Source organism: Herpailurus yagouaroundi, unplaced genomic scaffold (genome assembly GCF_014898765.1).
Source record: "Herpailurus yagouaroundi ecotype Mexico unplaced genomic scaffold, PumYag 67569, whole genome shotgun sequence".
NCBI classification, from domain to species: domain Eukaryota; kingdom Metazoa; phylum Chordata; class Mammalia; order Carnivora; family Felidae; genus Herpailurus; species Herpailurus yagouaroundi.
In genome coordinates, this window is record NW_024420375.1 from 219,110 (window position 1) to 246,686 (window position 27,577).

Sequence of the window (27,577 nt, forward strand, 5' to 3'; positions counted from 1 at the left end):
AGACCCAGATTGGCAAGGAAGAAGTCAAACTTTCACTATTCGCAGATCACATGACATTCTATGTAGAAAACCTGAAAGACTGTACCAAAAACTTGCTAGAACTGATACACGAATTCAGTAAAATCACAGGATATAAAATCAACATTCAGAAATCTGTTCCATTTCTATACACCAACAGTGAAGCAGAAGCAAGAGAAATCAAGGAATCAATCTTATTTACAACTGCATCCAAAACCACAAGATACCTAGGAATAAACCCAACCAAAGAGGTAAAAGGTCTGTACTCTGAAAACTATAAAATACTGATGACAAAAATTAAAGGTTACACAGAGAAACATTTTGTGCTCATGGATTGGAATAATAAATATTTTGAAAATGTCTATACTCCCCAAAGCAATCTACACATTTAATGCAATCCCTGTCAAAATACCACTAGCACTTCTCACAAAGCTAGAACAAACAATCCTAAAACTTCTATGGAACCACAAAGACCTGGAATAGCCATAGCAACCTTGAAAAAGAAAACCAAAGCTAGAGGCATCAGAATTCTGGACTTCAAGTTATATTGCAAAGCTGTTGTGATCAAGACAGTATGGTACTGGCACAAAAAAAATAGACACATCAATCAACAGAACAGAATAGAAACCCCAGAAATAAATCCACAACTATATGGTAAATTAATCTTTGACAAAGCAGGAAAGACTATCCAATGGAAAAAGGACAATCTCTTCACAAATGGTATTACAAAAACTGGCAATCTACATTCAAAATAATAAGACTAGACCATTTTCTTACACCATACATAAAAATAAGTTCGAAATGGATGAAAGGCCTAAAAAAAAAAAACATAAAAATCCTAGAGAACACACCTAGAGAACCACTTTGACATCAGCTGTAGCAACTTCTTACTAGAATGTCTCTTGAAGCAAGGGAAACAAACGCAAAAATAAACTACAGGGACTTCATGAAAATGAAAAGCTTCTGCACCGTGAAGGAAATAATCAACCAAATTAAAAGGTAACCTAGGGAATCAGAGAAAATATTTGCAAATGACATATTGCATAAAGGGTTAAAGAACTTATAAAACTCAACACCCAAAAAACAAATAATCCAGTTAAAAATGGGCAGAAGATAGGAACATTTTTCTTATTTCTTTAATTTTAAAACGTTTATTTTTGAGAGAGAAAGAATGCAAGAGGGGAAGGGGCAGAGAAAGAGGGAGACGCAAAATCTGAAGCAGTCTCCAGGCTCTCAGCTGTTAGCAACAGAGCCTAACGTGGGGCTCGAACCCATGAACCAGGAGATCATGACTTGAGCAGAAGTCAGTCGTTCAACTGACTGAGCCACCCAGGCACCCAGCACAGACATTTTTCTAAAGAAGACATCCAGATAGCTAACAGAAACTTGGAAATATGTTCAACGTCACTCATCATCAGGGAAATACAAATCAAAACTACAATGAGATATCATATCACATTAGTCAGAATGGCTAAAATTAACAACACAAGAAACAACAAGTGTTGGCAAGCATGTGGAGAAAGGGAAACTCTCTTGCTCTGTTGGTGGTGATGCAAACTGGTGCAGCCACCATGGAAAACAGTATGGAGGTTCCTCAAAGAGGTACAGGTAGAAATATACTATGATCCAGCAATTGCACTATTAGGTGCTTATCCAAAAAATATGAAAATACTAACACAAAGGGATACATGCACCCTGATGCTTATACCACCATTATGAACAATGGCCAAATTATGGAAACAGCCCAAATGTCCACTGACTGATGAATGGATAAAGAAAAGGTGACACGCACACACACGCGTGCGTGCACATACACACACACACACACACACACACACACACACAGGAATATTACTCAGCCTTAAAAAGGAATGAAAACTTGCCATTTGCAACTATGTGGATGGAGCTAGGGAGTATTATGCTAAGCAAAGTAAGTCAGTCAGAGAAAGACAAATACCATATGTTGTCACTCATATGTGCAATTTAAGAAACCAAACAAAAGAGCATAGCGGGAAAACCAGAGAGGCAAACTAAGAAACAGATTCTTAACTATAGAAAACAAAGTAATGGTTTTTAGAATGGAGGTGCGTGGGGGGATGGGTGAAATAGGTGATGGGATTAATGAGTATACTTGTGTATGGAAGTGTTGAATCACTATATTATGCACGTGAAACTAATATCACACTGTATGTTAACTGGAATTTTGAAAGTTAAAAAAATTACTAGACATACAAAATTGAAAAAAATGTGACAGATAACCAGGTTAATATTTATTCATTAGGACAACATGTAGAAGAAGTAAAGGGGGACAGAGATGGAATGCTTGAAAATACCCAGACAAGATTGAGAAGATGGAAAGAATAAAAAGGAGCTGACAAGAGTCACTTGAAAGGTTTCATAGAAGATTTTAGAAAAATCAAAAGATGTTGAGTCACAGAAGTCACATAGGGAGAAAGCTACAAAAAGGAGGGAGTGGTCAACAAGGAGATCAAGCAAGATAGAAACTGAAAATTGTCCCCTAGATTTCACAGATGATACCTTCTAAGCCTGGTGAAAATATTTTCAGTGGAGAGGCTGGGGTAGAAGCCAGATTGCAAAGGCTTTGATGAGTGAGTATGATGTGGAGAAGAGATGCTAGTTGTTTCTTCAAGGCAAGATTGTCTCTGACACAGGATTGGCAAATATGTGTACATTTCTCCTTTGAAAATATTTTTAAAACATTCTACAACCATTGCTAAAGCAATGTCTCATTTCTTTTATAGTCACATTTCTTTCAATACACAATTTCCAATGAGAATAATGAAATTAATTTGTTACCAAAAAAGGCATTCAGCAGCTTCTGAACCTGGATATTGCTGCCCACAGTACGGTACAATCCTTCTGTCTTGATCCCTAGGGAAAATAAAATCAGGTCAGTTTTGTTTATACAGCTAGAGCTTTCATTTCCCTCTAGGTAGAAAAAGTAGGTACTTTCACCCTGGCATCAGTTCAAACAAGAAAGGGTCTCCCTACTCTCTCCTAGCTTTCTAGCCCTCTCCTGCAATAGGGGGCCAGTTTTGAAGCAGCTCTCCAAATTATTCTCTCCATACTTTCATTTGGATTATACGGAGGTTTCATTAGTGTGAACAGAAGAGAATATACACTCTAGTAAATAGAAAAATATGCTTAGTTTGATAGCAGCAGATGGCTGAGAATAGTGCTGCCATCTTGGAAAGGAGCTAGAGTTTAACTGAAAAAGGAGGAAATATCAATCATCAAGCTGCCCATGAGCAGCAATATAAAGGAAGAAAGGCCTGAACTATGGCAAATGTGAAACAAAAGGCTATTTTGTGTATGGGGAAAGATTAAAGCAACATTTCAAGGAAAAAAAAGAGGCTTGGCTCATATACTACATGACCACATTCTAAATATTCTCAGAGAGAATCTAGAGAGTATCATGAACATGGAAAAACACTGATTCCCCATTTGTCTGAGTTAAGCTTTGCACCCCATCAATTTTTTAAAATTTATTTATTGAAATTCAAGTTAGTTAACATAGAGTATAGTGTTGGTTTCAGGAATAGAACCTAGCGATTCACCACTTAACATATAACACTCAGTGCTCATCCCAACAAATGCCCTCCTTAATGCCCATCACCCATTTAGCCAGAAATTTTTAAATCAATATGTATTATGGCAGAAATTGAACTCTTATTTATTTGTGATGGAACCATCATAACACTACTTGAGGAGTGCCCATTAGTAGTTCAGAATACTTTAAAAGCCATTTGAAGCTCTTTGCCTTGTTTTCGAAATACAAGAAGCTGTACATATTTAATAGATATAACTTGGTGAGTTTGGAGATAAATGAAACCATCACCATAATCTATGCATAAACATATCTATCACCTCTAAAAGTTTTCTGCTGTCCTCTTTTTTCTTTAGTATTTTTTCCAATAAGAACTCAATACAAAATCTACCATCTTAGCACATTTAAGTCTGCAATACAGTATTATTTTTTTAATGTTTATTTATTTTTGAGACAGAGAAAGACAGAGCATGAATGGGGGAGGGTCAGAGAGAGAGGGAGACACAGAATCTGAAGCAGGCTCCAGGCTCTGAGCTGTCAGTACAGAGCCCCACGCAGGGCTTGAACTCACAGACCGTGAAATCATGACCTGAGCCAAAGTCGGACGCTCAACCGACTGAGCCACCCAGGCGCCCCTGCAATACAGTATTATTAACTATAGCTTTATGCTGTACAGCAGATCTCTTGTATAACTTAGAACTGTGTACCATTTGATTAATTAAGCTATTTCTCTTTAAAAGGAGGAAACCACAAATTATTCCAATATGCTTGGATACCACTGGTTTGGAACTTGCTGGAATTTTACAAATTTGTGTCTAGTGTTCAAGGTATATAGTCTTCATTCCTAAAATGAGTCCTGAACAATAAATGACATCATTGCTACCTTCAAGAAATTGACCCAGGATAAATTCAGAGTGACCAGATTCAAACACTGCCAATACTCCGGTTCAAATCTTACCTTTTGTCTCAATGACATTGATGCACTTTCTAACAAACTTGAACCCTATGTCATTCAGCTCCACTGTTTCAAATAAAGGAAAACAAAGTTAGATCCACTATAATAAGCTTTACCTACCAAGTATTTATTGATCATGTTAGGAGACTGCAGTGAGAGAATAAGGGGTATGGTTTTTCATCTCCAATACTCTTAAATGGAAAGGTCTTTGTATTCAGGGGGAACTTAGAGTTTTTACTCTTATTACACAAAATGCTTTAATTATCCCTTTGCATTATGTTTGTTTTAGGTAGTAGCAACATCAAACGTGAAATGGTAGGCTAGAAATGCACATAATTTCTATCATGTGTTTAGAACAAGAAAGAGATAATGTTCTTCTCTATATTAATATTACTGCCCACAACATAAGCCAAGATAAAGTGACTTCCTTATTTCAATAAGTAGACATATTTTAAAAAAATAGGTCTGAATTCTACTCCACACAGTTGCATCCATAAACACACTTGAATCAATATTACATATCACAGATGATAGGAAAACTGGCAGTTTGTAATGTCAATAGATTGTAAATTTGACTCACTTTCTTCCTGTTTTGTTATGGGGCTGTGGTATATCTACAAAAGAAGAGAAAGAAAGAGCCATGTCTATTGTGAATCACTATAGGTAAGTACAGCAAATAATACTACTCTCTTTCCCCAGAAAGTCCATCAAAACCATTAGTGACTCTAAGGCTTTAATGGAAAAGTGGGCTAAACAGAATCATCTTTGACTAGGTCCCTAGAAAACAACTGATTTAACAAATCTGAAGACTAAACTAGATTCCATGTAGCTCAATGTGGCTGAAGTTGTTGCCTACCTATTTTAGAGATTTACTTATGTAAAACTTGGAAAATTTTTTCTGATAGAGCAAGAGAAACAGTCTTCTTATGGGACCTGGGTAGTGGGCATTGATGGTAAAATTTAAATGTGCCCAATACCAACCTCCTACCCCAAAGGCTAATTAATGGGTATTTCTCTGTAGAAAAGCAAGTGTCTGTCTGAAAGAGATCCACACACTGACCAAGATTCTTTGAGTTATCGTGAAATACACATCATGATAGCTATGTGAGAGGCCAAACAGGAGATCCTTGACTCTTGAAGTCTAGCCTGGCTCTACCTCTAATTCATTATAAAATCTTGGGCATGTCCTTTTCATTCTCTATTCTTCAAATTTCATATCTCTAAAATGATTTGAGTTGGAGTAGATGTTCCTTAAAGTCCTAATCTTCTGTGATACTTTAAGCAAAGGCATGCATATCATGTATAAAATTAGTGAAATGGGGTGTTTAGCAAGGCAGCAACAATAACAATGTGAAACTTCAGGAAATAAACCTTCTGTACGGTATCTGTTAGAGTCCACTTTAACAATCTCTTCTTTTAAGAGAAAACTTTCTGCATATGTGTGTATACCCATGGATATTTCAATGAGAGAGATTTCTGTTCTGGGAAGCCCTTGCTGCCACTTTTATAAACAAGTTATTTGTGAAAAGTCTAGCATAATTGAGTTGTTAAGGATCCACATTCAGTGGACCCATGTTCTAATATCATTCTCCACAAAAAGCCATCTGCATCCTTCGATTTTTAAAACTTAAAGGGAGAACAAGTTCCAATGACGGAATCAAGAATAAAATGTTTCACTGAGCCTTCTACCATCTTCCTCGAGAAACATCACAGGCATGCAATAGTTAAGCTCCAATCTTCTGGGAAGGAGGGAGGAGCCACAGGTCATGGGCTACTTCCTGTATGACAATCCTCATAACACCCCTTCTCTCTTTGCTACCTTTTTGGTTGCTACAAGTACATTCTGAAATCTGTGCACTTCTCTTTAGTTTCCAGGGCACCGAGGAGACACAGAAAGAAAACCTTGGAGTATTTTCCCTCTTAGCACATTTTTGCCTTGAACAAAACAAAGATATTAGACTGTACACAAATACTATGGAATCTCAGTAGCTTCACACTCCTTCTTTATCCCACTTCCATTCATTCAATTTTTCAAAGCAACTCTGTGAGGTAGATAGAATGGAGATGATTCAACCCTTTTTACTGAAGAGAAGAAAACTGAGTCTCAGAGAGATAGAATACCTTGCCCAAAGTCACACCACCACTGATGGCACAACTGGGATCCAAATTCAGTCTTTTGTAATTCTAACAGTAGGAACCTAATATTATTTCATACACCACTAGAAGAAATTTACTTGGAAGATACTGAAGAAAACAAAAACTCTCTTCAGGAATTTCTGACTCTTCAGATTGGTCTTTCTATGACAATCACTAAACCCTTTAAGGTATTGCTTGTCCTCCTGTGTAACAATGTTCTAAATGGAGTGGTACATCTTGGGATATAGGATGGTAGCACCATCTTCTCCAACAGCTGTACCCTTAAAGAGAGTAAGCTGACATGGGAATGTAAAATAGGGGCAGCAAAACTGTTTTGAATAAAATCTTAATAAATCCTTATTCACAGTTATAAAAATTATTTTCTACCTTTCTATATGAACACATTAATTTTATAAACTGACAAAAGGGCTTAATTTTCTTTAAGAAGATCTTGTAGGCACAGCTGCATAATCTAACACTGAAGCAAGCAGCTAAGAAACCTGGATTCTATCTAGGCCCAATTTTTATGTCTTTTCAGATAGTAATCCTAGAGAAGTCCCTCATCCTCTATGGAACTCAAATTGCCTTACTTTTTAAACAAAAAATGTTGAGTAAACAATTCCTTCTAACTCTAAAATTTTGAGTCTGAAGATCTGACTCTTTAAATGTCCTAGACCCACTAGTACCACTAAGGGTACTCATACATTGGACTATATTGCTAAGTTTCTACGGTGTCCTCACGTAACTTACAGGTTCTTTTCCATCCATGGCTTCCATCCATAGCCTTCTGTTAGCTTCCGAAAGAGCTTGCAAAGTTATGGTTCCTGGCCTATAGAAAAAAATGACAAGTTTAAAGCAGAAAAGTCACCTAAAGAATGGAACCTGGTTCTACCAGGAACCTTATAAAGCAGCCTAGAGAGTCTGATCTAGGGTCCCTATCAGCTCTGGAAGGTGTCACACCAAGCAGACACATACAGAATTCCAATTTTTCAAAATCTCCTTTACTCAAAAAAACAATGGAACATTTACAAAACAGTATCTTTTGGAACCCTGGAGAAGGTGGTATCTTGGCAGCCTCATGCCAGGGTCAGGCAAGGAAATAGAGTCAGATGTCAAGACACCTCACCATTATACATACTTAAATTGGCTCGATTGCACTTGAGCCTAACTGTGGCTCTCTCTGCCTTTCTCTCTTGGAAGCTGGAAGTTTGTTCTGGGCACTAGGAATAAGCATGTTCAGCCACAAAAAAAGATGTCTGTGCTACTTCCACCACCTATGATGTCCAAGGAGTATTTCTAGTGGGAAATAATTCAACAACATGCACACTGGCTCAGTACAGGGAGGAGGCCTTTTTGCTGACTTAAGCAATTTTATGACTAATAATAACTAACAGTTATTGAGTGCTCACTATGTACCACATTTTGTTCTAAGTACTTTATAGGTATTAATTCATGAAATCTACCAGGAACCTTATAAAACAGGTACTATATAGTAATCCCTATTTTACAGAAGGGGAAGCTGAAGCACAGAGCTCTTCCCTACGTTCACACAGTGGGTAAGTATAGAGCCAGAATTTGATTTTAGGAATTCCGGTCCAGCAGTCTTTCTTTTCTTTCCTTTTCTTTTTCTCTTTCTTTTTCTTTTCTTCCCTTCCCCTTCTCCTCCCCTTCTTTTCCTTTCCTTTCCTTTCCTTTCCTTTCCTTTCCTTTCCTTTCCTTTCCTTTCCTTTCCTTTCTTTCTGCCATCTTCTTTCTTAACCACTATGCTACAAGGCTTCTCCTTTGAAGATGGCCTCAAAACCATTTTTTTGTATTTACTTGTAGGCTACCTTTAACCAGAGATACTCCAAGTTGATATACTCTGTATGGCCTTTTTAGACCTTCATGACCAAACTGGGAATTGCAGATTGGCCATATCATTACAAACATAAATCTTCCTCACATTATCTGTGTATCTGCACCATTATGACAAACTGGTTCCTCTTGTTCCTTCTATGTTAAGACTCTTAGAGTCACAAAATGATAAGAATAATGTCAAGAGAGCTCAGAGAGCCTAGAAAAGTAACTGGGGCTCTATGGGCTTCAGTTTCTGTATCCATAAGGGTGTCGGACAAGATGAACTGGAAGGTCCTTTCCAGTTTTGATATCATAGGATTCCTATTCTATCTTCCATTCTTTTATTCCATTAAAGTACATTTTAAAAAGGAAAGTCTCCAAATCTTCTTTAAGTCAAATCAACTGAAAACCAGGACTTGGCGTTGGGAACTGGATTCTTTCAAGTTTACCTTTCTCTAACAAATAACCAACTTTCTGGATATATTACATGGGGATAGAAAGTTTAGAAATAGTTTTGGAAAGACAGGAGCGCAGCTGAATCCTGAAGGCAAAAAGAAGGAGAACAAGTAAATTGGGAACAGACTTAAAAGCAGACAGTGTAGATCAGGTATGATATTAATCCCATTCTGGAACTCAGCTTCCCTATCTGGGAAATCAAAAAGGCAGTGTGTGTCTTCCCTTAACTGTAAAGAGAAGCTGAAATAATAAATAAGTAACTATTTAAGAAGCATTTGAAGGGGCGCCTGGGTGGCTCAGTCGGTTAAGCGTCCGACTTCAGCTCAGGTCACGATCTCACGGTCTGTGAGTTCGAGCCCCGCGTCGGGCTCTGGGCTGATGGCTCAGAGCCTGGGGCCTGCTTCCGATTCTGTGTCTCCCTCTCTCTCTGCCCCTCCCCCGTTCATGCTCTGTCTCTGTCTCAAAATAAATAAACGTTAAAAAAATTAAAAAAAAAAGAAGCATTTGAAGATTCTTAGGTGCTACAGAAAGTCAAATTCAAAGAATACTCATAAGAACAGGATGACAAAGTAGAAAGAACATTGACTTCTAGTCCAGGCTCTTCCATTATCTAAGACAAATCCCTTGCCCTCACCAAGGTCCCAGTCACTCAATCTGGAACAAAAAGGCATATACAGCATATGTGCAGTACAGTGTAATGGTTGAGTGTGGGCTTGGAGACTAAAATTCCTGGATTCCAATCCTGGCTCTACCGTTTGCTAGCAGTGTTACCTAAGTTGCTTAATTTCTCTCTGTCTCCTTGTCTTCCTTTGTGAAATTGCGAAATACAGTCACCTCATATGACTGTAGTGAAGAATAAAGGAAATTATACAATTTCAAGGGCTGAGAATGGTACCTGGCACATAGAAGTTACTCTGCAAATGTTAGCAGTTGTTGTTTGTTATTGTTATTATTATTATTGCACTTCAAGCTCGATGAGCTATAAGTCTGTGGTTTCAAATACTGGCAGCAAAGCTAATTAAAGAAAAAAAGTTATCCTCTATTCCTTAGATAGAAAAAGGGACTCAAAGAGCTCTTTGCTCTCTGTGCTTCAGGGACATGAGTACAGGTACCCAATGCCTGCTGGGAAGTCTGACTTTGTTTTTTATATCAGATTTACTAGCCAGTAAAGCAGATGTCACATCCCTCAGATAACTCCATGTACACACATGTACCTCATCACCTGTTCATTATTTTATTTGATCCTTTATTTCACAGCATATTTATTCTCATTCTAAGATGATGTAGCAAAATTAAAAAGAACATGGACTTTGTAAACCTCTAAAGAAGTGTTTGAGCTCAGCCTTGCCACTATGTGACTTTGGGCAAGTCACTTAATGTAGTCAAGTCTCAGTTTCCTCCACCTGTAAAATAGGGGAGGGATTCAATGACTGAATGTTTTTTATGTGCCTAATATGTGGTAACTTAAATCACAGACACATCAAAACTTTAATTCCTGGGTTCTAGTCTAAGAATTCCTTAGTGTTAGGAGGGGGAAAATACATTTAAAAATAAACACCAAATGTTGTACCTACCATGAGCCATGCATAGTACTAGTACAAGATATATGAAGATAAACTGGTCCCAGCCCCTAACCTCAGGGCCAAACTGTCTGCAACTGCTTTGGGTATATGGGAATATTATTTGCAAGCAGCTTGCAAATTTAAGCTGAAAGGGGAATCAGAATGAAACTAGACACACATAAAAAAATTTAATTTCTTTTAAGCACCTTGATGTTGCAGAGCCAGAGACTAAAAGTTCATGAAAGAGAAGCCACAGCCAATAGTCATTTTCCCCAATAAATAGTATAGTTCCCCCTTCCAACTAGGCCTGAAGCTTTTGGAAAAATGTGTGACAGCCTTATGGTTACCAGTAACAATGTTTACTATCACAACCATCTTTGGTCAGGACTATCCATTTTTAAGAAAGAAATCACATAGATTAAAAAACAGAAATTTCAAATGGGGAAAAGGACTTCCTACTTTTTTCCAGACTGAAAAAAAGAGCCCTCATCTCTTAGTCTAATCTTTATGATTCCAGTCACTGATAATTTTGTTCATATGACACTGTAATTCAAACTTCAAGCCCCCTTATAGGAATCTGACCATTTTGTTAAATTCTATTCTATTAAGCAGTAACAAAAACATAGAAATAATAGACCGAAATAACACATAGAAATATTTATTCACTGAATTTTAGATCAACTTCCCAACTATACAACATGCTTTTCGCCAAAATGACTCCAAATGCTCTCATTCTAAAATTTCAATATTAGATTTCCCTCTGATAAAACTACCAAGATCCAGAAAATGAAAAGAGGGTAATGGAGAAAAACAAATGAACAAAGTTTGAAAGCCTTACTGAAATCAGAAGGTTGATAATCAAACTATCTCCAGTTTACAAAAATATCTGCAAAGTAGGGAAAGTCTGTATTATGTTTGCACCAAGTATGGAGAAAAGACTCTTCAATACCACTACCATCCTCCATTCCTTCTATCTCTCATTAAAAATGTGTTCCAATTCACTTGTTCCTGTATGTTATATTAGGAGATAAAAGAATGAGTTTTGCTAAATGGGCTAAGACATTTGCAAATGATATATCTGATAAAGGATTAGTATCCAAATCTATAAAGAGCTTATCAAACTCAAAACCCCCCCAAAAAAATGCTCCAGTTAAAAAATGGGCAGAAGTCATGAATAGACATTTTTCTAAAGAAGACATCCAGATGGCTAACAGACACATGAAAAGATGCTCAACATCACTCATCGTCAGGGAAATACTAATCAAAAGCACAATGAGATATCACCTCACACCTATTGGAATGGCTAAAATTAACAACATGGGAAACAACAAGTGTTGTCAAGGATGTGGAGAAATGGGAACCCTGTTGCCCTGTTGGTGGGAATGCAAACTGGTGCAGCCACTCTGGAAAACAGTATGGAAGTTCCTCAAAAAGTTAAAAATAGAGCTACCCTATCACCCAGAAATTGCACTACTAGGTATTTACCCAAAGGATACAAAAATACAGATTTGAAGGGATACATGCATCCCAATGTTCATAGCGGCATTATCTACAATAGCCAAAGTATGGAAAGAGCCCAAATGAATAAAGAGGTTGTGGTGTGTGTGTGTGTGTGTGTGTGTGTGTGTGTGTAATGTGGTATACACACACACACACACACACACACACAATGAAATATTACTCAGCCACCAAAAAGAATGAAATCTTGCTAACAATAATATGAATGGAGCTAGATTGTATTATGCTAAGCAAGATAAGTCATTGAAAGACAAATACCACATGATTTCACTCATATGTGGAATATAAGAAACAAAACAAATGAACATATGGGATGGGGGAAAAGAGAGAGGCAAACCATAAAACAAGAATCTTAACTATAGACAACAAACTGAGGATTGCTGGAGGGGAGGTGGGCACAGGGAATGGGTTAATTGGGTGATGGTATTAAGGAGGGTACTTGTTATGTTAAGCACTGGGTGTTGTATATAAGTGATGATGAATCACTAAATTCTACTCCTGAAACTAATATTATACTATATGTTAACTAACTGGAATTTAAATAAAAACTTCAAACTACAAAAAGTTTTTAAAAAATGAATTTTTGTATGCTGTTCTTGCAGCATCACCAAATGTTGCCCTCTGCATATCTGATAGCAAATTAAATCCTAGGAGTGATTCATTCTTCCTAGAGTAGGTGAGGTGAAGCTGATTGAAGTTTCCCCAGAGGGAAACAGCTCTGGGCCAGGTCTAACAGGGATTCCTCCGAATGGCAGCCAGAAGAGCCAAGACGATGATGTCATGAACAGATTTTCTCACTTTCATCAATAAGAGATGACAAAGGAAAATAAAAGATCTACTCAGTCTCAGTATCTGTCACATGGGGACATTGCCAATTCATACGATCACAGCTTACCTTTCATTAGTTTCTATATCAAAACAGAACCTTTTGTCGATAGACTCTGTCTTCCTCCTCACGCAGTACTTCAGCGTTAAGTCCAAGGGCCCCTGCTATAAGAGAAGGATTAATAGCCAATTTGAAAAAAAATGCACAGAGGCTTCTTCTGCCTCCTTAATTATCCTCAGGGTCACTTGGAAGGCATCTGTCAGGGCAGCAGGAGCAATGTGTCATCTCACTGAGAACAGTAGTTGCAGAAAGGTGGCAGATGGTTTCTTCCTGCTCCAATAATTAATGGCTGAGACCAGGAGAAAATTCTCAGAGTAGATGACTATTCTTTTCCAAGCATGGTAGATTAAATAGAAAGCTCAATACACATTAACATAAGGGGAGTATTGGAGAAATCGGCTGACCAAAAGGCATTAAGTGTACCAAATAAGGTAGGAAGTGGCTTTATGAAACCCTCCTTCCATTAAATTGGCAGATAGAGGAGAGAAGGCAAACATTTTCATTCCCCACCTCCAGGCTCTTCAGGAAGACAGGAATCACGAAAGCAATCTCTCCAAAGATAGATCATGGAGTAAGCAAATTTGAGTTATTTCTCAAAGTGCATTTGTTATTTCATACATGAAGAATAGTGTAGCCCCCTTAGTTTTATGGACACTTAATAAGGCCATTGAAATCCACTCTGTTCACAGATTAAAATACCCCAGTCCCATATTGTTCGGTTTCCCTCTATTATCTCAATAGAGACAACGTAGTATAAGAAAGAGAAGTAACATTTATCCATTACCTACTATGTGCCACATATTATGCTAGGTGTCTTCAAACCAACTTTCCTCACAACAATCCTTAGAAAGAACTGAAGCTCAGAGAGATAAAATGACTTACCTAAAGTCACTCGAGTCGGTATAGTGATAGTGGAAATAGCAATAAACTAGGAAGTCCATCCCAGTTATACCATTTAGTAGCTTGCAACCCAGGGCAAATCATTTCTGTCACTGAATCTTAACTTCACAATCTATAAATAGGGATAATGCTAACTAACCACCTTGTTCCCACCAAGTCAGAAACACTTCCCAAATGCCAGGTCTGTGTTTAGGTACTCTGCCCTCCAAACTGGACCATAGAGTTGATCCAGCTGATCAAAAAAGAATTCTTTCTCACTGGCACACTCAACCCCCTTTCAGGCCTTTTTGCTGCTCCCACACTATAAAAACTCAACCCTGAATTCATCCTTCAATCTGCCTTCCTTGCCCCAGTACTGAGGGTATCAAACATTACTAGCCTTTCAAGAGGACAGTGATTAACAGTATCATATACTGACCCTCCCTCTTTAAACTCATCTCCCTCAGGTTCAGAGGCATCATGGCTCCTTGGCCTACACCCTGCTTACTACTTCAGGTTTACTTCTAGCCACCCCAATCTGTTTTATGCCCCATCCATGCATAAGTACTCTCATTTCACACATATGTCATAGTCTTTCATGGCTCCATAACTGCAAATAATGTTTCCTCCACCTGAAATGACTTTATCTATATCCTTTGCCTGGAAAAACTCTTAATTGTTCTACAAACTGCAGTTCAGCTTTCATTTCCTCCAAAATTCTTCCCAATCCCGCACACTGTTCACTATGTGTTTTCTGCATTATTTCTTTCCCCAATTGACTGAGAACTCAAGGGGATGGACATTTTATTTATCTTTATCTCTCTAGCACCTAGTGAAGAATTAGTGCTCCAGAAATTTTTATGAACTACAGTATTATTCTTGTCATTTTTCTGATGAGTAAAATTATATTAAGCAACATTATACACCTTACTTGGGGTCAAAAAGCTACTAGGCCACAGAGCTCAGATTTAAACCCAGTTTTTGAAACTCAAAATACAGCACTCTTTCCCCTTACCATAACTGCCTGACAGGGAAATGATGGGGATCTTCTAAAATAGCATTTAGGAAGATAATTCATAAAGTGAACAGAACAACACAGGTGGAAGGTGATAGGCTGAACTAGCAGGGAACACTGGTAAGTACCACAGTCAGAAAGAGGGTTAATTCCTCTATCTTCAAATTGAACTAATAAAATTTCACAGGGCTGCTGAGAAAATAAATGAGGCACATGGCAAAAAGTGTCTAGCTCAGTGCCTGCTACACAGTAGACATTCAATAAATAGTGGATTATATGGTGTTATTATAGTCTCACTCGTATGATTTACCTTTCTAGAACACAAACCAGTAATAGGAACTGACAGAACTGACAAGAAGAAACCATTTTCAACTTCATTTTATGGAAATTCAAGTTACTACTTTACCTCCCTTTCCTTCTAAATAGAGAACCCAGTTCCTCTTCTCATTCCGTAAGGAATCCCATATTAAAACTGCTTAGGCTAACACTACTGCAAGTTTTGCAAGCAGCCTCTTAATGAAACGGGACAAGGAAAAAAGAACTAAAATGAGAGCTTGCACTCATCTGCTAGGAGGATATGAAAGTGGCATCTACTGCTTCTGTCTTGAGCTTTCCAGTATGTGCCTGAGCAAGAGAGAAAAGGCCTAAGTGAGCTTACTGTCTAAGAGAGTAACATTAAAGGCTGGGATCTGGAAAGTGATGTGTGTAGAAAAAGAAAAGGAAGAGACCACAGGACAATGTTTCTTATAAGTACTAGCCAGTCAGATACATCAGCTGCATTCTGACAGAAATGGAACAAATTCTGTGATAGTGCACCAGATAAATTTATTGAAACCATACTGAAAGGTGCCTTGGCAGACTGGAAACTAAGGAGAGTTTTGGAATCATGAGTGAATAACTGGCCTACATAGAAGCATTGGATGAGGGTTCTGGAAATCCCATTTAGTACACTTCATTAGAGGTGATTTTCATCTCCAATACACATCCAAAGCAGAGTAACAAAATTTTTGGTTAAAGACACAAAAAAGCAGTTTTCAAGAGCCTGCCACCAAATCTCAGACCTCTCTAATTTTCTGTGGACAAGTAACACAAGAGAGATCTTCCATGGAAACCAGCAGCAATGGAGAAAAATTGGCCCATTTTTTCTCCAAATTTCTGCCTACCTCAATTGGGTCTACTTATACCACCAAGGTCCAGCATTAGTAAATGAACCTTGTTTCATTTTTTAAACAATTTGTAAAGAACAGAAATCCTTAAAGACCCATGCATTAACACCCAGTTTGAGAGGCAGTTTAAAGGACACATTAAACTACTTTTAGAGTATGAAACGTTTATCTATCAGCTTTTATCTTAATAAACCCTTGAGTGAGTGAGTGTGTGTGTGTGTGTGTGTGTGTGTGTGTGTGTATGTGTGTGTGTGTATATTTCCAAAGCCTCTACAAATACAGGCAAAAGTGAGATGACAGAATAAAAATTTTTGGCTGTGTGGTCATTATATTATATTATATTATACAGTATAGTATGTAATATATAAGATTAAGTTCTTCCGGTAAGTAAATATCTTCTCAGTATGTTAAACTCATCTTGACATTTTAGGGAATAGGGGAAGGTTTGGAGGACAGAAGAAGAGGCATCGACTGCTTAAATATATCTGAACATTACATAGAATATGGGGTATAGGTTATTCCATTATTCCAACTTTAGGAAACAGACATATTTATCTAAAAAAGCAATTTTGGAAAATGATATTTTAAACACTTGCTATTTAAAGGAATACTACAGTAGAAACTTATTAAAAGCAAGTAGTAAATACTATCCTCCTCCAATTCATCCATATTCTTGCAAATTTTCTTGTACAATGTGACAGGCACTTTTAATAATTTAATAAATGATCTTAAAGAGTATGGGCACTTTCAGAAGGCTTGACATAATAGATATCATTTTACTCAACTGAGTAGTATCTGGTCCAATGCAAACTTAGGCCAAGAAGAACACGTCATGATTCACGTGACAGTGATGAACTTGATTCTTTGGCACTAAGTCAAGGTATACTGTTTTCTGAGATGCAGGCACAGATGCATTTCAAAAAATATGGCACACAAAAGAACCTACCTGCTTAGCACCTGGCTTCTGCTCCGTAGGTGTCATGGTGAGCGTTTTGGTCTCTTTCTCATACTGGCAGTAATATTTAACCCAGGATATTCCCAAAGCCCCTACAATGAGAGGCAAAAGTGAGCTGGCAGAATATATTTTTAGCAGTATGGTCAATACACTCCTAAGGTGGAAAGGCTGTACAGTCTGCTCTTCATAGTCATAGTGCTTCAGATCCAGCCCTAACCCTCCCCTGAACTCCAGCAGCCCTGCAGTGCCATCAACACACAGAACATATGGAGATCCTAAAACTCATCAACTACTTTCCACATTGGCTCTAGCTTGCTCCAAATCACTCTCCTTGCCATGTCCCCTATGAATGCTTCTACTACTTATCTTATTACTGTATGAGTTGGATACAACTGTAATCTTCTGCTCGTCTTTCCCTGTAACCTGCCATTTGACTGGTGGTTGGGTTCTGTCCATTCATTCCTTACATGCCTCTCTTCCAGCTGCTTCATCCTCTCCATCCCTTTTAGACCTGAATTAGTTCAGGGCCCTATTGCTGAATTACTTTTAATGTTTTATGAAGTATTTCAGACAAAACAAAAATTCACTATTTCTCCACAATTAACCATGTCAGTGGTCTTCTCTCTGATTTCCCCTATCTCTGATCACTCTTTTCTAGTGCATTCTCCACTCTTTAGCTAAAGGAGTATTCTTAAAACACATATCTCTATATCATTTCTTTTATAAATCATGCATGGCTTTTCCACCATCTTTAAACTCTGGTTGGCCCACAAAATCCTTCATAACGTGATATTTACCTTTCCTACTTTGTCTTTTGCCACCCTCTATGGTCCTGTCTCATTGAATTACTTTCAGTTATCAAACAAAGAGTTGGTCATATATTTTTAGTCCAAATTTTCAAGACATATTTAAGACTTAATGGGTCACCATTAATAATTACAAAAGGATTACAGGTATAAACCAGGGTTATTCTTGGCAAACCAAGAACCTGAAAATAGATTACATCCTCACATACCTCTGTGCCTGAGTAACATGCAATGGTATATACACGGAAATTTCTTCCCCCCCTTTTTTTTTGCCTATCAAACTCCCACTCATAATTCGAGTTCTAATTCAAACATTACTTCCTCAGTGAAGCCCTTAGATATATGCCGCAAATGCAATGCTCAGCACATTTCCTTATAATTCTTGACATAGTTGTCTATCTTCCTCCTCAGACTGTGAACTTGAAGGCAAAAATCAAGATTGATTCAGTTTTTAAAATCCCCCAGTGCACTGCATATTGTCTGGGAAAAAAAGGATGCTCAATAAATATTCAACTGAATAGCAATGTCATATCCATTTGACAAATTAGAAAACTGGAGCTAGTTGATATTATAGCCAAGATTGCAAACTCATTATTTCCACCTCTTTTATAATATAGCAATAGTTCTCAACCAAGGGAAATTTTGCCTCCCAAGGGACATTTGGCAACGTCTGGAGACATTTTAGGTTGTAGTACCTAGGGAGTGCTATTAGAATAAAGTGAGGACAGGGCATAGATGCTGCTAAACACCCTAAAATGTATATTATCCACCACCCCCCCGACAAAACAAAGAATTACCCAGCCCAAAATGTCAATAGCACTGAGATTGAGAAATACTGCAATATAGAGTTGAAGGGATACATCTGAAAAGTGGAAGAACACATCTTTGAAAAATATCAAAAGTTAATTTCTCAAAGAGAGGAAAAGCATGATAATATCAATGCTTAAATGCCATGTTTTGTGAATTGCAGTAGTTTTTTGCCACTGGTAACATCTGAGTAGCTTCTTCTTCCTACTTCTCAGGTACAATAATTATGGGCAGGGCTGAAATCACAGGTTTTGGGAGCACTGGGTCATAGTTCATAAGGAAAAGCAAACAGCACATGCAGGTTTTCATGATGTTATTTAGGAGGTAGGAAGGCTTGAATCTTCTGCAATATTCAGTGAGTGGATAAGTTAACTCATTTTCCTTGGTCAGCAATGAACAACTGTCATCCCATTGAAATCACAATGGTTGTTGTTTAGTGCTTTAAGAGCAACCATGTGCTCCTAAGGCAGTGAGAAGTATAGAGTATAGTGATACGAGCATAGGTTTTGGCATTTCACAGAATGGAGTTTACTCTTAGGGCTGTTACTTGATAGTTGGGTGACTTTCAACTAGTGATCTCTCTAAACCTCAGTGGCCTCAAGTAAAATGGGTATGATAAGTGGTTTTAATGATCAAATGAAATAGTGTATTTAAAGTACTTAGCAACATGCCTGCCTGGCACATAGCAGGTGTAATAAATATTATTTTTTTCCTCTTTTCCCTTACCACTTTTTCCCCCCATCAGAGCCATCAGAAGGATTAAACAATTAACAATCCCCATTTTGAATCACAGAGAAAAACCTTAAATCTTATCATCCCAGACCCTTTGTAAGACAAATTCCTAACCTCCCCCTCCAAATTCCCCTTCATTTTTTTTAATCCACTATTTCCAGACTGTTCTCCAAAGAGGTGTAGCTGTCAAGGGTCTGTGAACAATATAGGTGCCTGGAGTTTGGAGAGTGGCAAGTAGGTGACAGTCTACTGAAACCCAATGGGGATCCCTATATTCCCACACACATTTCTCTTGTGTATAGAGATAGCCTTCGATGGTTGGCTGTCCTGGAAGTTTGCATGTCTGGGGAGCTTCTTTCATCCTTTTCTTAAGTTCTTCCATCTCTTCCCGAGTACTGGAGAAATGATTTCTTGTCTGTTAAGACATTATCATCATAATTATTATCATTATCACCATTATGATATGATATGATATCACCATTATCACCATTATCATTATCACCATTATCACCTTATTAAAAAGCATTTATTGGTCAGAGATACAGTGCAGAGTTTTCTTGGTTTTCATTATATGCTACAACACAGCAGAAAACAAATGTTGAACAGCATAGTGATGAGAAAACAATTTTATGGAGTGTAACAGTACTAAAGACTAAAAGGGAAACAGAAACATAAATAATATAACAATAAAACACATGTGGGAGACTTTTATTTTCTAATGGGAATGACATAAGGCTCCAATAAACAAGGGCTCTTAGAATTCTGAGCACCAGACTGACTTCCACTTTACAAGAAGGGAGACTATAAAGAAGGTTCCCAAAGATAATATTATCATGGCAACTTTTACGTTTTGCCTCAAGTAAAGTTACTGCCTATTTGACTCTGAATCAAATTCTAGCCATTAGGATAAAATACATGACAATGTGCTCTTTGAAGATAGATCAACTGAAAAGTTATGTTTTCATATTCATGAAAAACAAAAGCTAATGGTAAGAAATAATATATGTACAACTACACAACTAAACACAATAGCAAAACACTGTTTGAAATATGGGTAAGAAAATCACTAGAGATAGGTCCTTAGCATCTAGCCTCAAGATTGTTATGTCAGTCAAAATGGTGATCTGGGCTGCCCTATCTTTTTGGGTCTACTCTATTGATCATCCTGTGAATGAATTCATCATGTACATAGATACAAGGGGTTTTATTAAACTCATACTTCTCAATTTCTTTTTTGAGGAAGATTCAAATGATTAACCTGGTTATAGGGATATTTTATAAATCCAAAGACACGGGCTCTCATATTCTGGTGAAGGTGAGTACCCAGCAAGAAATTTAAAAAACTACTCTAAGTCAAGATCCTCCTAAACAACCAAGTGAAGTTTATGCCCACTACAACTTACCAACCTATTTAATATAAAAATACTCTGTAAATTTTATGCAATGTAACAACTAGTCCAAAATCACTATCTCAGTGATGCCTTCTCTAACTGCACGAGGCAGTCAATGTTCTACTTTCTGTGCTGCTTTAAAAATTTTGGTCGTAACACTATTGAAACACTTATCACAAGGAATTATGATGTGTTCCAGTGTTTATGTCTCCTTCATGCAAGAAACTGTATGTACCCTGAGGAAAGAAAAACTAACATGCATCATTATGGTATGTCCAGTGTCTTGTAAAATGTCTGGCACAAAGTATATATTATATCCATAAGTATTCATTAAATGTAGTTAAATAAATGAATGAGAAAAAAATATATATGTTACAAAGATGGGAAGACTGTGCCTATGCCATCTATAAGAACTAGCATTTGAAAGAAGGTGAATAAAACCTTTAGATATAATTTATTTAACTCTAGTATTTAATGAGAAAAGGAAGAGAGGGGAAAATGGACATTTGTGGTCATAAAACTCTTAAGTGTCTAGACTGACCAACATGGAAGTAGCATAAGACCTGTGCTTAAACAAGCCCATAGTTGGTTTCTGATCTGGAAGAGATGTGGTAAATTAGCAACATTTAATAAATATTGGATAGATAGAAGTATTAGTGGGTGGAGGGGTAGGTTTGAGCAACAATAAGTCTCAAAGACTGGGGAGAGTTGAAACTGAAAGAGCAAGAACAGTCTAGCACACAAAAATATTTGTGATCCATACCAATATGTCCTGACAAATTGGCTAGACTGCAATAAACTGGGATTTCAAGGTTAAAGTTATTGGGGCTAAAATCCAACTGGAATGTGGGGACAGGTGAAGAAACCCACATGCAAACTCACATTCTGCAAACTGAGCTGGAGCTGCTGTTTGTATGGGAGAAAATCCTGTGTGAGCTCTACAGTCAAGCTGTTGGAAATGAAGAGGCTATGAAGAAAGGCCAAGACCTAGGGAAAACATGTAAAAATAAATTTATCACCAGCATCTTCTCATTATCAAATAAAGGAAAAAGAAACACGGAAAATAAATTCCATAGCGTTACACAGTATAGTGTTAAAAGTAATCATGAAAACAAAAACAGGTGTACATAAAGCCATTCTCTTATTAGGTTAAACATTTACACTGGAATTAGTTCCAGAAAATAAGAACTAATAACAAATTTGTTCATTCAGATCATTTTCAGATAGCATATAAAACCATTCATAATTTGGATAGTATGGAAATAGACTGTGTCTTTTCTCTTTATATCTTCAGAATTGTCACAGAGTAGGTGCTCAATTAATATTTGTTGAATAAACAGATAAGTGAATAAATGAATAAAGTAAGATTCTGTACCTTAATGAAGACTGTCATAATGCTAAAATATTCACGGAGTGTGAACCCATTTTTGAGTTAGAAATGTTTCAGGGGGGTTTCAGAATAAGACATACAAATGATCAATCAAACATTTTTAATGTTAAAAATATTCAACCTCAATAATCAAATACACATAAATAAAAACAAAGAAAATATGATTTCAGCTATCAAAAACAAACCTTTAAAAAATACTCAATTCTGCCAATAGTAAAGTGTAATAAGAAGTAGTAATAATTGTTCTATTCTTTTTAGAAAATAAACAGGTAGGTGCATATAAATATGCACACAGATAACACCATATGCATATAGACATGCATATATGTATAAATACAAAAACAAACTATATATATGTATATATACATAAATACATATAAAAACTATGTACATATACACACGTATGTGCTGCATATATATGTGCATGTGTGTGTGTATAAACGTATATGGGTGTGTATACCACATACATTGTCATATACACAATCTTTCTGTTTCTCTCCCAAGCTTTCTCATCTCAGGAAATGACACTACTACCCACTCAGTCAAGCCAGAAAGTAAAGAATCATCCCTGATTTCTCTTCCACTCACATCTGAATCCAAATTGTGTCAGTTTTATCTCCAAAACATAGCTCTAATCCAGCCATTCTTTTCTGTTTGAACTTCCACCACCCTAACCGAAACCAACATCTTTTCTTGCCTAGACCACTGTAGTAGCCTCCTAACTCGTTTCCTCACTTTCACTGTTGGTCTCTTTTAAGCCATTCTCCACACAACAAAATCAGCTCATGTCATATTCTGTTTAACTCTTATAAGTGGTTTTCCACTACACTTAGACTAATATCCAAACTTTTTACCATGCTTACAGGTCATGTGCCTTCCTATCATACATTAATCACTTCCTGCCCCTCTCCTTTTCTATTGCCAGTATCTAGAGGCACTAATCTCTTCATTCTTCAAGCACACCATTCTTTCCTAACTTAAGGACTGTGCACATGTGTTTTTCTGTGTCTGGAGTATTATTTCTCCATTATTCATGTGGCCTCATCCTCTCTTTCTTTAGATCTTATCATAAATGATACTTTCAGAGGTCTTCCTTGACCATCTACTCTAAAGTAGCTGCCCATTCTTGTTATTGTTTTAGCCATTATCACAACTTACAATTAATTTTATTTATCTGTATCCTTGTTTCCCTTCTGTCTACCCAATACGAATGTAGTCCTCATAAAGACAGAAACAGAGTCCGTCTTATTAATTATAGAATACCCAGTGTTTAGCACAGTGCCAGTCATAGAAGTTCAATTAATTTTTTTGTATAAATGAATACACACTTTATTGCATACATATATATACAGATACATACAAATGTGAGCACAGATACACGTGTACATAGATATACATGTTCATGTGCAAAACATATACATGTACACACATGTTCACACATGTGTACACACACACCCACATAAGTAAAAAGGCATACACAAATAGAGAAAGAAATATGTAGATACACAGAAAACTTAGAAGGAAAATGCCACAATATTAACAGTGATTACCTCTGTTTTGGAAATTTATTCTTTTTGTTTTATTTTGACTATAGTTATTTTTATCTTTTATGCAATAAAAGTACATTTTTTATGCTAGAAAATAAAAGTTGTTAAAATTCCACATAGTTGTCAAATCAAAGCACATCACTTTTATGCTCAAAGAGATGTAAGTAGAAAAAAATAAAGAAGATAGAAGTAAAAACAGTACAGAAGTAAAAACAGTACAATAGGAAGTCATTGAGTGCAAGGGACATGAGCTTGTAGCACATTGACTGGTATCTGATAGGCCCTTTAGAAGCTTTATGAAAGCATGAGAGCAAGGAAGGGAGGAGAGCAAGATAAAATGAAGGGTGACCGAGAAATCAAAGGAGGTAGAGAAGGAAAGAGGAAGCAAAGAAAGAGAAAGAAAGGAAAATCATAGCTAGGGAGACAAAATGGGAAAGAAGGGACACTTGGGTGGCTCAGTCGGTTGGGTGTCCGACTCTTGATTTCAGCTCCAGTCATGATCTCCTGGTTTGTGGGATCAAGCCCCACATCGGGTCTATGCTGACAGCATGGAGCCTGCTTGGGATTCTCTCTCCTTCTCCCTCTCTTTCTCTGTCTCTCTCTCAAAATAAATACATTAACATTAAAAAAAAGAAAATGGAAAGAAAAGAAAGGCAGAAGGGGTGGTAAGGAAGAGAAAATGTTAGTAAGAAAGCAAGAACAACACAAGCTGGTGTGTCTATTTTCTTGACATTCATTATTAAGCATTAAATATCCTTCACCATCTTTGAGATTTCAATTTTATGATCAAAGTTCTCTGCATTTACCGGGAATTTGGTAAATATTTTTAGACTATTCATCAACAGATAGAACTTACTGGCTCCACAATATTGAACTTCTTAGACTCCTGAACTTCCTGGATTTGATAAACATAATCAAGGGAGGACTCAAAGAAATTATGCCTCTCTTTGTCCACCTGGAGGTCTGCCTGTAGAAGAAGAGCAGCAAAAGTCACATAACAGCATAATCATTCACACAAGTCACTGCTTATGCACTCAACAGAATGCTAGAGCTAGGAAATAATTTAGCCACCAAGTAGTGATCTTACTCCTTTATTTTACAGATAGGAATTATAAGTCAAGAAATAAAAAGCGATCAATGGGAAACTTCTGGTTTCTGGTCGAACAATTAAAAAGCTTGCAAGTTATCATAACCATCCTCACAAAAAAACAATGCTGAACAAGTTGAAAATCAACAACTTCTCTTAGAAACAACAGAGAACTGAAATCAGAGGGAAAAGAGCTGCCTCAAATATTGGATAGACAGGTCAAAATGGAGAATCAGAGCTTATGAGAGCAAAAGCCCCGAAGCAGAAACCCGTTGCTATAGCCAGTATGAGACTATCAGTTATTTAAGAACAACTCTATAAGGAAATCCAAAGACAACAGGGAAGACAGAAACAAAAATACCACAGGAAATTTTGGCCTCTGAGAACAATATCTAGAATAAACCAAACATACCCTAACAGCAAACTAAGTACAGCCTAACTCCTATCTATATAAACATAAAGCCTCATGCTAAAGACCTATTTACCTCAGTTCCTTTTACCCAGAACATTACACCTGGCTTTCAACAAAATATTACAAGTCATTCAAAAGGGGAAAAGACAACAAAAACCAGTTTGAAGATAAAAAACAAACATAAAAACCAAACAGATAAGGCAGAGATACTGGATGGTGGAATTATTAGACAAGAAATTATAGTGAGGGCTCTAATGGAAAAGGAGGACAATACACAAGAACAGATGGGTAATACAAGTGGAGATATGAACGGTAGGGAAAATAATAAAAAGGAAATGCTAGAAATAAAAAACATTAGCAGAAATGAAGAATGCCTTTAATGGGCTTATCAACAGACTGAACAAGGTTAAGGAAAGGATCAATGAACTTGAAGATATGTTAATAGAAACTTCAAAAACTGAAATGCAAAAAGAAAAAAAAAAGAATGAAAAAGATGGAGTAGTGTATTTAAAAGGTGTTGGACAATTATAAAAAGTGGAAGATACACATACTAGGCTTTCTAAAAGGAGAAGAAAAAGAGGAACATAAATACTTAAAGTGATGACTAAAATTCTTCCAAAATTAGACAGATAAGAAACAAAAGATTGAGAAAGCTTAGAGAACAATAGTATAAATACAAAAAAATTACATGTAGGCATATCATATTCAAATTGCACAAAGTCAAAGGCACAGAGAAAATCTTGAGAGAAGCAGGAGAAAATCTACCTTATCTAAAGAGGAGCAAGAATAAGATTTCTCTTAAGAAACAATGCAAAAAGAAGAGAGTGGAGTGAGATGTTTAAGGTACTGAAATAAAATCACAAATTTATACTTCTGCATCCAGTAGTTATTTTTCAAAGGTGAAGAAAAATTAAAGATTTTCTCAAATAAAAATTTAAGGAATGTTTGAAGTAAACTTGTGACTGAAGAAATATTACAAGGAGTTCTTCAGACAGAAGGAAAACTATATAAATGAGAACTGTGTACCAAAAAAAGAAAAGAAGAGTACTAGAGAAGGAATAAATGAAGGTAAAATAAAATCACATTTTTCTTATTTTTAACTAATCTTACAGATAAGAGTTTGTCCAAGATAATAATTGTAACAACGTATTTGGTGAATATAGATTATCAAATAGTGAAATGAATGACAATAATATTATAAGTGACTGAAGGGAGCAATAGGAAATATTCTGTTATAAGTTTCCTGTACCACCCATGAAGAAGCATAATGTTATATGAAAGCATAAATGGATTAATTGTAAATGTGTATGGGAAACCAGAGTAACCACTAAAAAAGTTTTAAAAAGTATAAATCATATATGCTAGAAGAGGACATAAAAGGGAATCATACAATTTTAAGTTAAAAAAAGAGAAGGCAGATAAAAAATTAAGACAAAAATAAGCAAAGGGTAGTCAACAGTAACAAACATGGTAGATATTTATCCAACTATATCAATCACTTCAAAGGTCAATTGCCTAAGCACACCAATTAAAATGTAGAGACTGTGAGAGTGCATGAAAAATAAGAGCCAACTATATGCTATGTATAACATATCACTTGAAATATAAAAGACATAGACTAAAAGCAAAGTTATGGAGAAAAAAATTCCATGCCAACAAGAATCAAAAGAAAGCTGGAATAGCTATATTAATTTCAGAAAAAGGAGACTTTAGAGCAACAAAACCTGTCAGGGAAAAAGAGGCATAACATAATGATAATGGTAAACTCTCTAAGAAGATATAACCACCCTTATTGTGTAATAGGACATCAAAACATGGGAGGCCAAAAACTGATAGAACACCAAGGAGAAATAGGTGAATCCACAATTGGAGTTGGAAATTTCAACCTTCCTGTCAGTAATTGAGGCAGAAAATCAGTAAAGACATAATCGAATTGAACAGCACCATCAACCAACTGGATCTAATTAACATCCGTAGAACATTTCATCCAACAACAGCAGGATACACCTTATATTCAAGCTCACACAGATCACCATGATCAACCACGTTCTGGGACATACAATATACTGGAATAAATTTTCAAGAACAGGAATCATGAAAAGTATGCTCTCAGACCACAAATAAATTACACTAGAAATCAATAACAAAAAATAGCTAGAACCTGCCAAAATGCTTAGAGATTAAACAGCACATTTCTAAATGACACATGGGTCAAAGAAGATTTCTTATGAGAAATTAAAAAGTATTTTAGACTAAACAAAAATGAAAATATAACTTAGTATTTGTGGATGCTGTGAAGGCAATGCTTACAGGAATGTTTATAGCATTAAACCATATATTAGAATAAAATAAATCTAAAATCAATAATTTAAGCTCCCACCTTAGAAAAATAAGAGCAAATTAAAACCAGAATAAGCAGAAGAAAAGAAATAATAACAATTTTTAAGGAAACCAA

General features: G+C 36.5%; 1 protein-coding gene across 1 annotated transcript in view; it reads right to left on the minus strand.

Moving 5' to 3' along the window:
• Positions 1-24,618, minus strand: part of LOC121025255 (oligophrenin-1) — a 60,221-nt gene extending 35,603 nt beyond the window's left edge. The window contains exons 1-9 of the mRNA XM_040467714.1: positions 24,480-24,618; positions 21,569-21,673; positions 19,581-19,710; positions 16,942-17,042; positions 12,945-13,039; positions 7,428-7,506; positions 5,122-5,155; positions 4,545-4,607; positions 2,836-2,910 (exon numbers count right to left, since the gene is read on the minus strand). Of these exons, the coding sequence (XP_040323648.1) occupies positions 2,836-2,910; positions 4,545-4,607; positions 5,122-5,155; positions 7,428-7,506; positions 12,945-13,039; positions 16,942-17,042; positions 19,581-19,677 (544 nt within the window). The 5' untranslated portion in view covers positions 19,678-19,710; positions 21,569-21,673; positions 24,480-24,618. The remainder of the gene's footprint in view (positions 1-2,835; positions 2,911-4,544; positions 4,608-5,121; positions 5,156-7,427; positions 7,507-12,944; positions 13,040-16,941; positions 17,043-19,580; positions 19,711-21,568; positions 21,674-24,479) is intronic.
• Between the last annotated feature and the right edge of the window lie 2,959 nt (positions 24,619-27,577).